The sequence below is a fragment of the Musca autumnalis genome, unplaced genomic scaffold, assembly GCF_047663935.1.
Source record: "Musca autumnalis isolate F117 unplaced genomic scaffold, ASM4766393v1 scaffold_1, whole genome shotgun sequence".
Taxonomy (NCBI): domain Eukaryota; kingdom Metazoa; phylum Arthropoda; class Insecta; order Diptera; family Muscidae; genus Musca; species Musca autumnalis.
Window position 1 is genome coordinate 237,705,079 of NW_027411644.1, and position 18,096 is coordinate 237,723,174.

The 18,096-nt window shown below is 38.6% G+C and overlaps 1 protein-coding gene across 1 annotated transcript in view; it reads left to right on the plus strand.

Annotated features, from left to right (window-relative positions):
* The window catches only part of LOC141389291 (cation-independent mannose-6-phosphate receptor-like), a 140,857-nt gene that overhangs the window by 81,194 nt on the left and 41,567 nt on the right, over positions 1-18,096 (plus strand). The window contains exon 11 of the mRNA XM_073960628.1: positions 12,810-12,956. Within this exon, the coding sequence (XP_073816729.1) occupies positions 12,810-12,956 (147 nt within the window). The remainder of the gene's footprint in view (positions 1-12,809; positions 12,957-18,096) is intronic.

Sequence of the window (18,096 nt, forward strand, 5' to 3'; positions counted from 1 at the left end):
CCACAACCTACAAAATACCGAAAATCGGGAGGTATTCTTCTATGGGGGCCATATGAAGGCGTGGAGCTATAACGAAAAATTTCATATGGGAAGATGTATACATCAAATAAGGACTAAATACCAAATTTCAGGCATTTCAGTGAATTATTGTGGCCACAACCTTCAAAATACCGAAAATCCGTAGGTACCGTTCTGTGGTAGCTGATTGAAGGCGTGTACCTATATCTTCAAATTTCTGGGGCAAAGTTTAATATCCCCAATGAAGACTCAGCACCAAATTTCAGCCATTTCAAAGTGATAATGAGGCAAAACTTAAAAAATACAGAAAATCTGGTGGTACCGTGTATGTTAAGAAACTCTACCATGGCAGTTGCACCCCTGACTGCTACCCCCATACATTCCATGTACGGGTTATTAGAGTCAGGCTCAATCGAAATATATCTACATTTAACAGACTGACGCAATAGGAGACCTAATTCCCTTACCTCCACTTCTGGTGCGATGCTTCCTCAGTACGTTGCAGTTGTTGTTGAGCCTGATTTCCTGAACCGCTGAAGATATTCTTACTTACTTACTTACTTACTTAGCTGGCCCATTACAGAACATTTGTTCTATAGGCCGAACTAAGAAGAGATCTCCATTCCTCTCTATTTGTTGCTTTGCACTTTGGAATACCGCGCCATTTCATCTCATCATCCACTTGTTTGCGCCATCTATTCCTTGGCCTGCCAATTCTGCGTGCACCGCCATGTGGCATGTATTCATACGCCTTTTTAGCGGGTTCATCATCGCTCATTCTTATGATATGGCCTAGCCAACGCAATCGCTGCATCTCGATACGTTTAACAATATTGATGTCGTTGTATAGCAGATACAGCTCGGGGTTCATGCGTCGTCGATATTCACCGTCAACGCAGATTGGTCCGTAGATCTTTCGAAGAATTTTTCTCTCAAACACACCAAGCACTGCCATGTCTGCTTGCGCAAGTACCCAGGCTTCGGAGCCATACATCAGCACGGGTAGTATCAGTGTTTTGTAGAGCGTTATTTTTGTTTGACGAGATGTGGCTTTGTTTTTAAACTGCTTACTTAATCCAAAGTAGCATCTGTTGGCCAATACAATTCTTCTTTTTATTTCACAACTGATGTCGTTTGTTGTGTTGACGGAGGTGCCGAGGTAGACGAAGTCTTTTACTACCTCAATATTATAGGAACCAACTTCCACAGTCGGTCCGAGCTCAATGGACGCATTGCGCGTCGACACCATCAACTTGGTCTTCTCACCGTTTACCGCCAGACCCACTTTAGCAGATTCTCCTTCGACCTTTATAAAGGTATCAGTTACTTCTTTTACTGATCGACCCATGATGTCTATATCATCAGCATAAGCAAGTAACATGTGACTGTTGGTGTAGATTGTGCCACTTCTTTTGACGTTTGCCTCTCGTATAACCTTTTCTAGCAGGATGTTGAAGAGGTCACACGAAAGGCTGTCTCCTTGTCTGAAACCTCTTTTGGTACCAAACTCTTCGGAGAGGTTCTTTCCTATTTTAACTGAGGACCTCGTGTCAGTTAAAGTCATTTTACAAAGCCGGATGAGCTTTGCGGGAATACCAAATTCAGACATGGCTTGGAATACCTTTGAGCGCAGCGGACTGTCGAAGGCTGCTTTATAATCGACAAAAAGGTGGTAGGTGTCGATCTGCATCTCTTGGGTCTTCTCCAGGATTTGCCGCAGGGTGAATATCTGGTCAATGGTGGACTTGCCAGGTCTAAAGCCGCATTGGTATGGTCCAATAATCTCGTTGACCATTGGCTTTAGTCGTTCGCACAATATCCCTGACACGATCTTGTAGGCAATAGGGAGTAGACTTATGCCCCTATAGTTAGAGCATACAGTCTTATCTCCCTTCTTGTGGACGGGGCACAGGATACTCAGGTTCCAATCGTCGGGTACTCGTTCTTCCTGCCAGATGGTGCTAACTAGCTGATGAATACACCTTATCAGCGTGTCGCCTCCGGTTTTGAACAGCTCGGCTGGTAAGCCATCGGCCCCTGCTGCCTTATTATTCTTCAGCCGATTTATTGCTGTCTTTACCTCATCTTGGCTGGGCGGTTTTGGGCGGATTGGGACTGTGGTATCTTCGTCATCTTCGCTGCTATTGGATACCAACAGATTTGAAAAATGTTCTTTCCATATCCTGAGTACACTATCTGTATCAGTTACCAAATTACCTTGCTGGTCTCTACAGGAGGATGTGCCTGTACCAAAGCCATCAGTTTGATGCTTGACTCTTTGGTAGAATTTTCGGACTTCATTCTGGCTCCTGTACATCTCGATTTTTTCACACTCCCGCTTTTCCATCTCTCTCTTTTTCCTGCGGAAAAGACGTTTCTCCTCTCTCCTTTTCTCCCTGTATCTCTCTCGTGCGCTACGCGTTGCTACGGATCGTAAAGTAGCCTTATATGCCGCATTTTTCTCTTCGGTGGCAGCACGACACTCCTCATCATACCATGGATTCCTTGGTGGAGGTCTCTGGTATCCAAGTATGGATTTTGCGGCTGTTTGCATGGAGTGGGCAATGCTTTGCCATTGCGCTGATATGTTATCGGGATGAGGAGGGCTTTGATTAAGCAATTGGGCTAGTTGAGTGGAATATGCTGTGGCTATCTGTTGTGATTGCAGCTTACCGATGTCTAACTTTCGTGTTGTGTCTGTTCGTACTTTGTTTGCTACGTTTAAGCGGGTGCGTACCTTTGCTGCAACAAGGTAGTGGTCCGAATCAATGTTTGCGCCTCGGAACGATCGTACATCCAACACGCTCGATGAATGTCTTCCATCTATCACAACATGATCAATTTGGTTTCTTGTTTTCTGATCTGGAGACAGCCAGGTGCCCTTATGAATATCGAGATGATTAAATCTGGTACTGCTAACTACCATGTTTTTTGCAGCTGCAAAGTCTATCAGTCTCATACCATTGTCAGATGTTTCATTGTGGAGACTGAATTTCCCGACTGTTGGGCCAAAGATATTCTCCTTTCCAATTTTGGCATTAAAATCGCCTAGAATGATTTTAATGTCATGGGCAGGGCAACGGTCATATGTTTCCTCTAAGCGCTCGTAAAATATATCTTTGGTCTGTTCGTCCTTTTCTTCAGTGGGAGCATGAGCGCAAATAAAGCTGATGTTGAAGAATTTAGCTTTTATTCGAATTGCAGCAAGTCTTTCATTCACTGGAGTGAAGCTGGATACAAGATGTTTTAGTCTCCGACTAACTACGAATCCACAACCAAACTCATGCTTTACGTCATGGCAGCTATAATACAGTGCGTCACCTTTAGGTGTTGTTGTGACGCCTTTCCCAATCCATCGTATTTCCTGTATGGCAGTAATATCGGTCTTGTACTTTTCAAGTACGTCTGCCAATGCGAAGACTGCACCTTCTCTATAAAGAGTGCGAACATTCCAGGTGCAGATTCGCAGATCATGGTCCTTAAAACGTTTGCGGGGTTCGTCAACTTTAGAGGGGTTTGTTTTTCTTTTCTTTCGTTTTTTCATAGTAGGCTGTTTTTTCTAGGGGAGGGTTACTAACCCGACGCCCAAACCCAAGTTTTTAACGTTCTTATGGGTGAACGCGCGGCACATGTTAGCTCACTACCTTTAACGGGTGTTAAAGGCAGTTCCCCAGGTGACACCACGGGGAGGTCAGTGTCCACTTGGGATGAAAGAGGGACCAAGATAAATCCTGGGCTTTGCCATGTTAAAACCGGTCAGGACCGTTCCTTGGTATCTTCCATCCCCTACGTCACCCTGAAGATATTCTTCCGACTCATAAAATCCACTATTTTCTAGATGTGACCTTTGTGTCCATTGCAATTAAATTGTTGATGCAATTAAAGACTGATGTTAAGTGCTGCGTCTGCGACTGTTGTTGGGAGTACTGCAGGCCTCTCGTATTCTGATGACGACTACTCACTGGAAACTGTGCTCACACAGCATGCAGCAACATAGTCCCTATCACAGTCCCTCACATCGACGAGTCCATAGCAAACCCTGAGATGTATCCACTCCCCACGTCTATTGCATCTCAACGAAGTTTGAGTGTGGAGTATTAGTCCTGGGTTTTTCTCCCTCCCGGTTTGGATCAAAAGAATCCGGAGCAAGCATTCCGGGATATGCTGCTTGACTACATCGGACCACTTTCGGGTACCTCCCTCACAAAGTTTTGAAAGAGTGCAAGGTCCATACTTCCTACGAAAGTCAGAAGTATTGTGTTTACTTTTTTATACCCTTATGATGGAGGGTATATTAAGTTTGTCATTCCGTTTATAACTCATCGAAATAATCATTTGCGACCCTATAACGTATATATACTTTTTGATCAGCGTAAAATTCTGAGTCGATTTAGCCCAGTCCTTCCGTCTGTTGTAATCACGCTATTTTCCGAATGAGTTGAGATACACGGCTGAAATTTCGTACATATGTGTTTTTCTGAACTTAGATCATGTTCGAAGATGGGCTATATCGGTTCTCGATTTGGTATAGCCCCCATATAACGGTACCGCCCGATTTCAGATATTTTGAAGTTTTTAGCCACATTTTCAGACTGAATTAGCTATAATTTGACATTAAGGGTTCCCAGTGAGCAAGAAACTTCTCCACCAAAAATTATGGACATAGGTCTACGTTTTCTTAAAGCCCCCATATAGCGATACCGGCCGATTTTCGGTATTTTGACGTATTAACCTACATGTTCTGGCCGAATTAACTATAGTTTGGCACTTAGGGTTCTTGGTGATCAAGAAATTTCTCCACCAAAAGGTATGGTCATAAGTCCCGGTTTCAGCTATTTTGACGCTTTTAGCTACATTTTCAGACTGAATTAGTTACAATTTCTTACTTGTTAGACACGATATTTGCACATACAGTTGCATCGTGGTATAGAACGAACGATTTGCGACTAATACAGTTGGTTTCGGATCAGATGTGTATCTTACCCACATCTTCTAAAAACCATAATTCCTAAAAGGGTGTTTACACTATCTATGAATGTCATATGAGATGTCAAATTTGCTAGCTGTGAATGTTGTACACATAGTGTGGCCACTATGAAAATTTTCATCTATCAAAATTATGTTGCATCTCATATGCAAATTTTTCATTTAGGGACCGCTCTATTCGGCCATGTATTTTCGTATGCAGTTGAGAAATTAATTGTTAGAAGAAAACAATTTTACCAAAAAATGAAGGAAATAGGTAAAGAAAACGAAAATGTGAGTGCGATTAAAATTTTTAAAAATATAAATTGTGTTATTTGCGTGATTTATATTTTGTAGTCATATGAAATTTTACGTTAGTGTAAACGCAAAAACTAAAAGTGGTATGGACTTTGACAAACATAAGGATGTCGAATGGATAAAAGAAGTGACAGCTCATATGACATTAATAGATAGTGTAAACACCCCTTAAGCAAAAAGATTAGATAAATAAATTATTCAATGTTTGTTTGGTTGTAGTGCGTTTGTGCAAATTTCACAAACACAATGCTCACAATTTTCAACTTAAACCCCTAAAAACTAGAGTTGGGCAATCTCGTTCAATTGAACGATCCGGATCACTATCCTCGTTCAAAGACGAATGAGTAACATCATAAAAACCAACGTGTGGAATTAAGTATACGCAGTTTTGTCAAAGAAATTACCTGTGTCCATTGAACGAGATAGTGATCCGGATCGTTTAATTCAAAGGTAGGCATTGTGACTCACAAGAGAGCCCATGTGCTCTAAGTGAGCGTAAATTTGTTATCGCTCACAGCCTGTGTAGACGCTAACACGTTGTGAACAACAACAAATTTACGCTCATTGAGAGCACAAGAGAGACCCAAAAATTTTCTCTGCCTCACTCTGGTTTAATTGAAGGAGATTGGCCAACTCTATTAAAAACGTCAACGTATGGAAAATCTAAAGTGGCCTATGAGTGTTATTGTGACGAAAGAGGAAATTTTGATATTACTCATACGCCGCCCAAGGAAAATCAAATACGAAAAAGGAGTGAATGATTAAGGGGTTACCCCTACTTGTCACTTTCAAAAAATGGGAAAAATTTTTGTTAGCTTATTTTGAAGTACAGGTATTATAGAGTATACCACAAAAAATTTCAAGTAGATCGGAGCAAAATTGGCTGAGATATGAACGTTCAAATTGAAGAATCCGTTGAGTTTTGTGTGTAGAGGCTCAACTTAAAACGCGTTTTTCTCGAAACCCTTTTTTTGTAAAAGCGTTTTGCGGTGCCAAGGATAGCTTGAAAACGAATTGACCGATCTTCATATGGTTTGGTGAGCTTATTATATACATAAAAAGCTTGTCTTTAAGCGAGACAGATTTTTTTTTTTAATTTTTTTGCTTGATTTTTGGACAAAAAACGGTTAATTTTTTTGCTAAAATCGAAATTTTGACTTTGACAGCTCATAACTTTGCAAAACAAGACTATTAGGTTCTTAAAACGCCCACAAAAATATACGAAGATCGGCCCATCCGTGCTATCGTTGGCACCGCAAAACGCTTTTACAAAAAAAGGGTTTGGCAGGTAGCCATTTACCACAAAACTATGCCACATTTTTCAACAACAAAAATTCCAGAAGTACATAGTTTAAGATGTGTTCTTTCAGGAGGAAAAAACATCTACCTAAAAATATTTGTAATTTCTTTGAAAACAATTAAAGAAAAAAGTTTTTTTTGGTCTGCACAACTAGGGGTAACCCCTTAAATAACAAAAAATCATAATTCCTACATTTTTCTTAGTCGTCGTGATCTGTAACCACGATGGGTATGGTGCGTTACAATTGGTACATTCCTCTTAGGTTAAATTAAACAACGGAAGCAGTTTTTTATACTTCATTTAATATCAAAACATTTATATTTGAGTATATGCAGATTTCTGAGTGAAATAGGACACTTTTACAAAACGAGGTTTTTGTATTTCTTTATTTGTTGATGTGTTGATGCTACTCAGCAAAACATTTCAATTTTTTTTTACCAAGGGTTTCAGATATTTCGCGCATTTAAAAAATGCGAATTCTGTATTTAATATTGGTCCAAATGAAAAAAACCTATTTTTTTATCAGCACAATTTTTCCAATTGCAATTTTTGCCATTTTATATTAAAAAAAATCAATAATTGTACTCTTTTTTAAATTTGTCAATACAATTTTTCTTTTACACCAGTGTGAAACATTTGTAATTTCATTAAAACAATAAAACATTTGTTTTGTTTTTTATTTAGGAATTTATCTTAAACATATTAAAAGCTCGTTCGTTTTTCGATTTTGAGAATGGATTAGCAATTATTGGAAGTCCTAAAAATGTGAACTTTGACAGCGATTTATTCAAAAAGCCCTCCGGCGATTTTTATACCCTCCACCATAGGATGGGGTATATTAAGTCACTACGTTTGTAACTACTCGAAATAGTCATTGTAGACCCCACAGACTATATATATTCTTGATCAGCGTGCAATTCTACATCGATATAGCCATGTCCGTCCGTCTGTCCGTCTGTGGAAATCACTCTAGCGTCCGAACGGATTGACGTAGGTGGATGAAATTTTGAGAAAATCTATTATTTGTACGTGGGACTTTTGGTATTGAAAGCGGGCTATGTAGGTCCACGCTTTCGTCGTTTTAAGGAATGTTTAAGATATTTGTCCCATTTTACCACCGAATTGGTTGTAACTTTGTATTTGTGTTCAGAGGCCAAAAAACATTCCTACCAAACTTGGTTTATATAGGTCCACGTTTTGGTATAGCCCCAATATAACGCCCCATATAAAGTACGCGTCATTTTAATATATTTTGAATGTATTAGACCCATTTGACCACAGAATTGGTTGTAATTTGGTATTTTGTGTCTTCAGAGGCCAGAAAACATTCCTACCAAAGTTGGGTTATATAGGTCCACGTTTTGGTATAGCTCCCACATAAGGCCCTTTATAAAGTACGCGTCATTTTAATATATTTTGAATGTATTAGACCCATTTGACCAAAGAATCGGTTGTAACATTGTATTTTGTGTTTCCAGAGGCTAAGAAACATTTCTACCATAAAATGTTTATGTAGGTCCACGTGTTGATATAGCCCCCATAATACGATATCTCCCGATTTTCGATATTTTGAAGGTTTTAGCCTCATTATCACACCAAGATGACTGAAATTTGGTATTTAGTCCTCTTTAGGTGTATAAAACTTTCACCCAGAAATTTGTAGGTATAGGTCCACGCCATCATATAGCCCCCAGAGAACGGTACCTTCCGATTTTCGGTATTTTGAAGGTTGTGGCCACATTAATCCACCGAAATGGCTGAAATTTGTGGTGGAGGGTATAAAAAGTTCGGCCCGACCGAACTTAACTTGTTTTAGTTTTTTTTTATTTTTCTCATCTATGAACATTGTAGCTTCAGAATCCGCAAAAACTTCCCAGGTATAAAGCGCATCGTGCAAATGCTTCACACTGGTTCTTAGAAAACCCATATTTACTGTGTGTCATATTTTTTTGTGCCATTCTATATGTGTTCTGGCACAAGTTGGCATGCATTTTTGCTCAATAAGAAAAGAGGCAACTCTTATTCTACTTCAACTATTGTTCAGCTGACTTCTTTATGTTTAGTTTTTGTGTGCGTGAGTGTCAGGTAGAGTTTTGAGATTATACGTTGCTGTGGTGACAGTGTTTCCGCTCAATGTGTTAATATTTGAAGTCACTTCAATCTTGCAACACCAAACTTTTTTCTAGTTAACGATTTTCTTAAGACGATGATAATGATGACGACTGGAAATCTGTTACACACATATGCGAAGAAGAAATATGTTACAAATGTGCGAAGGCAATATGTAAATATGTTTCTGTGTGCATATCTGTGTTTGAGGCTACTACTGCTGCTTCCCTTTTCATGTTTAAAAAAAGTATCTGTTTGTGAAAGCGTTTGTCTAAATCAGAGTAAGACAATGGGTATTTCGCGAGCGTAAATTAACTCTCGCTCAAAACTTGTGTAGACTCTAACTGGTGGTGAGCGACAGTAAATTTACGCTCACGTGAGTCACATTGCCTTACTCTAGTCTAAATGTTTGTTAACTTAACTCCGGATTTCCGTTAAAACTTGGCTTCATTTATATCAGCAATCATGCAACCTGCAGCAAACCTTCAGCACCTCTCTCCCATTCATAATATAATTTGTGAAAAAGTTTGTTGTTAGGTTTGTTTTCTTATTCGTCTTTCTCTTCGACTTTTAACGTAGTTTGCTGTCCTTGCCAAAACATTAGGAGCAAAATAAAAAAGACTTTTTTAATTTTTAGAAATGTGATGCCGCTGCTTTTGCATTATCATTTGCTTCTGACATGGCTGGTGACTTGCTTGCATGGTTGGGTTGTTGTTGATTTTTGTGTGGTATCTGAAGTTTGCCTCTTTCTAAGTGCAATGTACGTTGCTTATACATCGATTTAATGAAATTTATTATATCTTTATTAGAAAAAGAGTTCCAACGTTTTTTATTCGAAAACGAAGTTAAAAGTGATTAGTAAAGTATTTTTTTTAAACATTTGCAAATTGAATTTCAATAATAAATATATAAAACAAGTAAGAGGTAGTTTACACTATCTGTCAATGTCATATGATCTGAAGTTTTCCATCGTTATATAGTCGCTAATGTGTGCAAATTTTCCTTACGCTATTTACTTTACGCGTCCACCCCAGCAAAAAAACGTCTCCACATCGCCTGCGTGGGTATATATCGAATGTTTTTATTTCGTGTCATATGACATTGATAGATAGTGTAAACTACCTCTAACAAAGCATCAGTCAGCTGTGCCGACCAGGGTTTCAGAGTCGGGGTCTACGGGTCGGAGTCGAGCAATTTTGCTGGAGTCAGAGTCGGAGTCTGAGTCGAAAAAAATAACTCGACTGTGACTCCGGGCAATTTTTTCTACATTATAGAAAAATAACATTAAAATCGGGACAACATTTTTCGAAAATCATAACTTATTTTAAAAGAAACACGGTGTGCCTTAACTAAATTTAAATGGAAGGTGCTTACACCTGGGAAGTTTTTGCAGATTCTGAAACTATAATGCTCATAGATGAGAAATATCAAGAAACAAAAAAAAAAAATCGCCGGAGGGATTTTCAAATAAATCGCGATTTAAGTTCACATTTTTAGGGGTTCTTTAGGTTTTCACGATTTTGCTTGGAAACCGCGAGTCCTATGTAAATGGGCCTAAAGAAAATGTTGTAGCTGTGAAAATTCTCCACAAGATTGACCTTTATGATATTTTCGTAGGTTTTACCGTTTTTTGAGACATAGAAGTTCAAATTGAGACAATGCACTGACTGTATCGCGCCTTTATAAAACAATATCATGAAGGGTGCGCCTTAACTAACTTTTAATGAAAAACGCTTACACAGGGGACGTTTTTGTGAATTCTGAAACAGCAATGTTCATAGATGAGAAAAATCCAAAAACTAGAAAAAAATGTTGTAGGGATTTTTAAATAAATCGCGGTCAAAATTCACATGTTTAGGTGTTTTTTATGTTTTCACGATTTTTCTTGGAAACCGCAAGAAGATGTTGTAGCTGTGAAAATTCTCTACAAGACTGACATTTAGGCGTTTTCGTAGGTTTTTTCATTTTTGAGATAAAGAGGTTCAGTTCAGATTTTTAGGTTTTTATCTTAAGCCTTCAAGATTTTGCTTGAAAACCGCAAGTCATGTCAAAATGGGACTAAAGATAATTTTGTAGCCGTGAAAATTCTCTACAATATTGGCTGATTTATTTTTTTTAGGTTGTACCATTTTTGAGATATATACGTTTAAGATGGAAATTGCAATCATAACATTGTTTTATAAGGAGACTTGTCCCAATTTGAATTGGCCCAATTTGAACTTCTATATCTCAAAACGGTTAATCCTACGAAAATATCATAAAGGTCAATCTTCTGGAGAATTTTAACAGCTATAATATTTTCTTTAGGCCCATTTACATAGGACCCGCGGTTTCCAAGCAAAATCGTGAAAACCTAAAGAACCCCTAAAAATGTGGACTTAAATCGCGATTTATTTGAAAATCCCTCCGGCGATTTTTTTTGTTTCTTGATATTTCTCATCTATGAGCATTGTTGTTTCAGAATCTGCAGGTGTAAGCACATTCCATTTAAAATTAGTTAAGGCGCACCGCGGAAAGCTATAAGAAAACATATCAGCAAATGGTATATATACTATATACTAAGTTAAAGGATATTTACTATTATTTGAAGTCTAGTGTTTTCATATCGAATTTGTTTACAAAATGTATGACGAGAATATTTTTTGGTCCAATTGATCCTTAAATTTTTTGAAAGGAAAATTAAAGTTCTATGACATTCGAATTGTCCTACAAGTCTTCTGCCAGAAGATCTATTGGTCTTCTCATTTTATCTTTTGTGAGAAGTCATCCTTGTCTTCTATTAAAGGACCTATTGGACTCCTATGAAAGTCAATGTGGTCTCTATGGGAAATCCTACTGATTACACTGTGACACAAAATGGAAGCCAACGTCTGAGGGTGTAAAATTCTCTTTAGGAATGAAAGCCCCCATTGAGAATATTAAGAACCGTAAAGGATCCTATAACTGAAGTTTCTGAGTTATGACGTAATGATTCTTTGATATCATTGTTTGACGATATTGTTTCATCATTTTGCGATAACATGTTTTCAGTTAAATGAGGAATCTTTATACCCTCAGCCACTAGGCTAGAAAGGGAGTATAGACTTTGATACGACCAAAAATGTGCTTCAACGAAATAACAGTTTTTGGCCCCAAGTATATTTGGACGAAATTCGTTTCAGACAATTTGGAGCCAATTTGGCCATGTCCGTCCGTCTGTCTGGCTGGTGCGCACGACATCTCTCGATCGACATCAACCGATTCCAACCAAATTTTGGGTATCGTAATATTTTCCCCAAACTTAGTTTAAGTTCGAAACTTAGTTTGTGTAAAATGGTGTGAACGATAACTATCGAAGGGAACAATCGATTTGGTCTAAACTTTGCACATCGTATTATTCCTTCCAGATATAGATCGGGTTCGAATATGGATCGTTTTGTATTTTTTCAGTAGGTTGTCCCTGCGGCTCCCTTTGCGACGATACAATTTTTTTCTTGCGCAAGTCCATATTTTCTGAGGTATTGGCCTAAAAGCTGCAAGAAACCCTGGCAGTATCAACCAAAAAAGGAAATCCGCAAGATAATTATCGCAGATAGTTTCTGATTGGTGCAGACTTTGCACATCGTATTATTTCATCCCGTCATGCATCAGGTTGGAATATGGACTATATCGGTCCACTCCTTCGGGTACCTCCCACACAAAATTCGAATAAAAGTTAAGTTTAAGAGCCCCTCTCGCATCGTTTTGATTTTTTTCTGTAGGTTTTTCTAGCGGCCTCATTTACAATACATATTTTCCGGGGTAAGTTAATACTTCCTGACATAATGGCCCAAGCTCAGAAATCCTGCCGGCACATACTAAAATGACTATTGTGCAAGATAACTCTAAAATTTTTCCAAAAATTTGTTGCAAACTTAGTTTAACGAAATTTAATATCTCGAGTTCTTTATGTTGAAGTTTGGTTACTAAAAATGTTTACTATATGTCAATAATTTGGTATAGCCACACATTACTGTTTTTTTTTTGGTCAGTGGCTAAGGGTTTATCTCCCTCAGCACAGCTGACTGATACTTTCTTACTTGTTTTTAATAATAAATTCATTCTATTTACTTATTTACAGAGTCTCGGTTTTCCATTGGCCTCATTGGTTGCAATTAATCGCACATCGGCGGAATTACGTTATTTATTGGGTTCACCATGCCCAGAAGATAAAAACACTCTAATGTCGTCAAAAATTGAATTCACGTGTGAAATGCGAGCTGGCCGGGTGAGTAGTTTTTGCAAATTTCCTCTTGTAGATGTTATTTTCACAATTTCACGAAGAAAAAACAATCGACAGGTTTTGATTATAAAAAAACGCATAACAAGAGTATTTTAATCATGTAAAACTTCTCAAAAAGTGACACGCCGTTCAAAATCGGCGATAAACAGTATGTCCATATCTTTGAGCTAATATGAATCGGGATGCATAAGTCTGCATTGTCCCTACTGGGTTGTTTGTGAAACAATTGTTTACAACACTGCTTAGTTAATCCAAAGTAGCATCGGTCTAAACAAAAATATCTCGACTACGAAACCCTGGACGAGACTCCTGCCACTGTAATTCGAGAATATAGCCTTATCTCCTTTTTTAGTAAATGAGGCGTAGCACGCTCAAATTCCAATCATCTAGTTGATGCATACACCTTACCAGCACGTCGCCTCCGGTTTTGAAAAACTCAACTGGTGACCATTGATTCCTACTGGGCAGTACGCACTTAATACCATTTTCGGGAATAGGTGCTGCGGCTTTATCAAAAAGAATTTGGTTTTACGCTCCTTTTCTCACCTCTCTCCTAAGATATTGCCCTCTCCGTGTAAATTTCAGCAGAATCCATACGGGTGCGCCAGAGACCTCCGCCAAGGATTGCATTGTACCACCACAAGAGCTGTACATCTATAAAAAATCATGTCAGTTACTCCTCTCGAGCGTTAACTTGCGCAACAGCCATTTTTGATGGCGGCCGTAGGTGGTATTTTGAAGGTTTTACCTACATTATCTAACCGAAATAGCTGAAGTTTGGTATTTAGTCTTCGTCTAGGCTAAAAAAACTTTCCCCCAGTATAGACCCGATTTTAGAAATGTTGCGAATTTTATCTACATTTTTGATAGAATTACCTGCTATTATACCCTCCACCATAGTATGTAGGATATACTTGAATTTGCCATTCCGTTTGTAACACATCGAAATATTTATTGGAGACCCTATAAAGTATATATATTCTTGATCAGGGTAAAATTCTAAGTCGATATAACCATGTCCGTCTGTCCGTCTGTTGAAATAAAGATACAGCTCGAAATTTTTAGGATAGAGCTTTGTAATTTGTTATAGAAGTTTATATTACTCCTAGGATGTTTGGTATTGCAAATGGGCTATATCGGTCCACGTTTTGATATAGCCCCCATATAACGGTACCACACGATTTTCGGTATTTTGAAGGTTTTAGCCTCATTACCACACCGAAATGGCTGGAATATGGTACTTAGTCATCTTCGGGTGCATAAAAGTTTCCCCCAGAAATTTGTCGTTATAGGTCCACATCTTCATATAGCTCCCTAAAACGGTACCTCCCGATATTCCTCCGAAATTGCTTAAATTTGGTATTTAGTCTTCGTTCCCCCAGAATTTTGTTGGTACAGGTCTTAATATAGCCCCCATAGAACAGTACCTCCGATTTTCGAAATGGTCTTCGTTGGGGGTATAAACATGTCCCCCATAAATTTGGCGGTACAGGTTCACACCTTCGTATAGCCCCATAGAACGGTACCTCCCGATTTTCGGTATTTTGAATGTTGTGGCCACAATAATCCACCGAAATGACTATAATTTGGTATTTAGTCTTCGTTTGGGATATAAAACTTTCGATATGAAATTTGTCGGCATAAGTCCACGCCTTAATATAGCCCCCATAGAATGGTACCTTCCAATTTTCGTAATTTTGATGATTGTGTCTTCAATATTCCTCCGAAATTTCTGAAATTTGGTGTTTAGTTTTCGTTGGGGATATAAAACTGTAAAACTGCTGGTACAGGTCCACGCCTTAGTATAGCCCCCCATAGAACGGTACCTACCGATTTTCGGTATTTTGAATGTTGTGGCCACAATAACCCACCGAAATGGCTGAAATTTTGTATTTAGTCTTCATTTAGGGTATACAACTTTATATATGAAATGTGTCGGCATGGGTCAAAGGTTTCATATAGCCCCCATAGAACGGTACCTCCCGATTTTCGGCATTTCGAAGGTTGTGGCGACGATAATCCATTGAAATGGCTGAAATTTGGTATTTAGTCTTCGTTGGGGGTATAACATGGTCTCCCAGAAACTTGTCGTTATAGGTCCACACCTTCATATAGCCCCCATAGAACGGTACCTCTCGCTTTTCGTTATTTTGAAGGTTGTGGCGATGATAATCTACTGAAATGGCTGAAATTTGGTATTTAGTCTTCGTTGGGTGTATAAAACTGTCCCCCAGAAATTTGCCGGTACAGGTCATCCCTTTAATATAGCCCCCATAGAACCGTACCTCCCGATTTTCGGTATTTTGAAGGTTGTGTCTTCAATATTCCGAAATGTCTGAAATTTGGTGTTTAGTTTCCCCCCTATATTTGTCGGTAAAGGTCCACGCCTTCAAATAGATCCCATAAAACGGTACCTCTCGATTTTCGTAATTCTGAAGGTTGTGACGTCAACATCCCATCGAAATTATTGAAATTTTTTATTAAGTCTTCCGTGGGGTTTTAAATATTCCAGACGTGAATTATCAGTTCAGGTCTACGTCTTCCTATATCCGCCATAGAAACGTACTTCTCGATTTTGGGTATTTTTAAGTTTTTAGTCTATCTTCTACCTGTCTGTAAACTATTTAGGTCCATAAAACAAATTGCGTTTAAAGGCCTATTCTTGGATCACTGAAACGTATGGGAAGTATGGCGTACTTACAGATATAAGAGCCCCATATGTTCCGGAAAAAACATACTGTCATAAAGCAAAACTATATTGCGGATATAAGCTAATAATCACTGCACTAACTGCTAGGAATGTCGTACAACTGGTTCGTGGAGGCCAAGGCTTGTGGCGGAATGATAATGTAATTTGTGGTGGTGATGGTCAGGGTGATGTTTGTCGTGGTGTTGCTGAACGGGGTTGATGATCAAATAATGACAACTGCAGTCTATTGGACACAATAGTCATTATTAATATTCGATTTATTTCGATGTCGGTAGTGTGGGAAAAGGCTATTGTTGTTGCGGTGGCCAGTCGTCCTCTGCAAATGTTTATCGTGTCGATTTGTTTCTTAACATGGCTCGTTTGCTTGGACAGAACATGTATGCATTGGTATTTCGTTGTGCATTGTTTGATTCCATGTGCCTGCCTTCAATTAAATCACCCATAATTCCGTTTTGGGACTGCGGTCAGTACCGTCAACAACCACCAACAATCAGTTGTCATGGACATGTGGCGATGACCCTCTGGGAAAAACAACACATCTTCTCCTGTTGAGCTTTTGTGTGAGTGTGTTGGTTGCTTCACCAGCATCCAGCCAATCTACCCTCCCTGTTATGAGCCACACAAAGCCATTCTCTTGTTGGAGGAAATATTATACTTGATGAAAGAGCGTGAAGGGGAACTGGTTGGTAGCGAATATTGCCGCGGCACGTAACAATGCCACCGACAAGAGTAAACATGCCACTGTTGTTGAAACTTTGTCGACAATTTGTGTTTCAACTGCATTGTCATAATGTCTGCTCTTCTCAACATTCCACCTCACTCACCTTCCGGATTGTGTGCCACCACACCAGAACTCAAGGTCCGGTTTTCCATTTGATAGACACTTTTTCTACAATTGTCCAAGAGAAACAAATTCGAGTAACAGCTGGCTGTTTTTGCTGGCCACCTCTATAAGGGCGTGGATTTTTTAAATCATTTTTGTTGGCCTCCTCTAAGGGCGTGGATTTTTTTAAATCCTTTTTGTTGGCCTCCTCTAAGGGCGTGGATTTTTTAAATCATTTTTGTTGGCCTCCTCTAAGGGCGTGGATTTTTTAAATCATTTTTATTGGCCTCCTCTAAGGGCGTGGATTTTTTAAATCATTTTTGTTGGCCTCCTCTAAGGGCGTGGATTTTTTAAATCATTTTTATTGGCCTCCTCTAAGGCCAAATATTTGAGTTGCTAAATCTTTCGGTTAGTCCAGAAATGTAAGTTATGCGCTTATATAATTTTTCGTTTTTTGTTTCTTGCTGTTTTGTTTGACTAGCTTTTGCATGTTTTATTAAATCTCTAATTGTTTTGTGCGGGAAGTCGTTCTTTTTAAAAATCTTGAATATTTTCTCCTCGTTATGTTTATGAAAACTTTGGTCGCTTATATTAAATATACTAAATACCCTACTTGTTGGCCTTCTCTAAGGGCGTGGATTTTTTAAATCATTTTTTTTTGGCTTCCTCTAAGGGCGGGGATTTTCTAAATTTGTTTTTGTTGGCCTCCTGTAAGGGCGTGGATTTTTTTAAATAATTCTTTGTAGGCCTCCTTTAAGGAAGTGGATTTTTTAAATAAGTTTTGATGACCTCCTCTAAGGGCGTAGATTTTTTTAAATCATTTTTGTTGGCCTCCTCAAAGGGTGTAGATTTTTTAAATCATTTTTGTCGGCTTCTTCTAAGGGCGTGGATTTTTTAAATATTTTTTTTTTGGCTTTCTCTAAAGGCGTGGATTTTTAAATCATTTTTGTTGAACTCCTCTAAGGGCGTAGATTTTTTGAAATCATTTTTGTTAGCCTCCTCTATGGGCGTGGATTTCTTAAATCATTTTTGATTGGCCTCCTCTAAGGGCGTGGATTTTTAAATGATTTTTGATGGCCCCCTCTAAGGGCTTGACTTTTCTAAATTTGTTTTTGTTGGCCTCCTCTAAGGGCGTGGATTTTTTAAATAATTTTTTGTAGGCCTCCTCTAAGGGCGTGGATTTTTTAAATCATTTTTGTTGGCCTCCTCTAAGGGCGTGGATTTTTTAAATCATTTTTGTTGGCCTATTTTAAGGGCGTGGATTTTTTAAATCATTTTTGGTGTCCTACTTTAAGGGCGTGGATTTTTTAAATCATTTTTGTTGGCCTACTTTAAGGGCGTGGATTTTTTAAATAATTTTTGGTGTTCTACTTTAAGGGCGTGGATTTTTTAAATCATTTTTGTTGGCCTCCTCAAAGAGCGTAGATTTTTTTAAATCATTTTTGTTGGCCTCCTCTAAGGGCGTGGATTTTTTAAATCATTTTTGTTGGCCTCCTCAAAGAGCGTAGATTTTTTAAATCATTTTTGTTGGCATCCTCTGAGGGCGTAGATTTTTTAAATGATTTTTGTTGGCCTCCTCTAAGGGCGTGGAT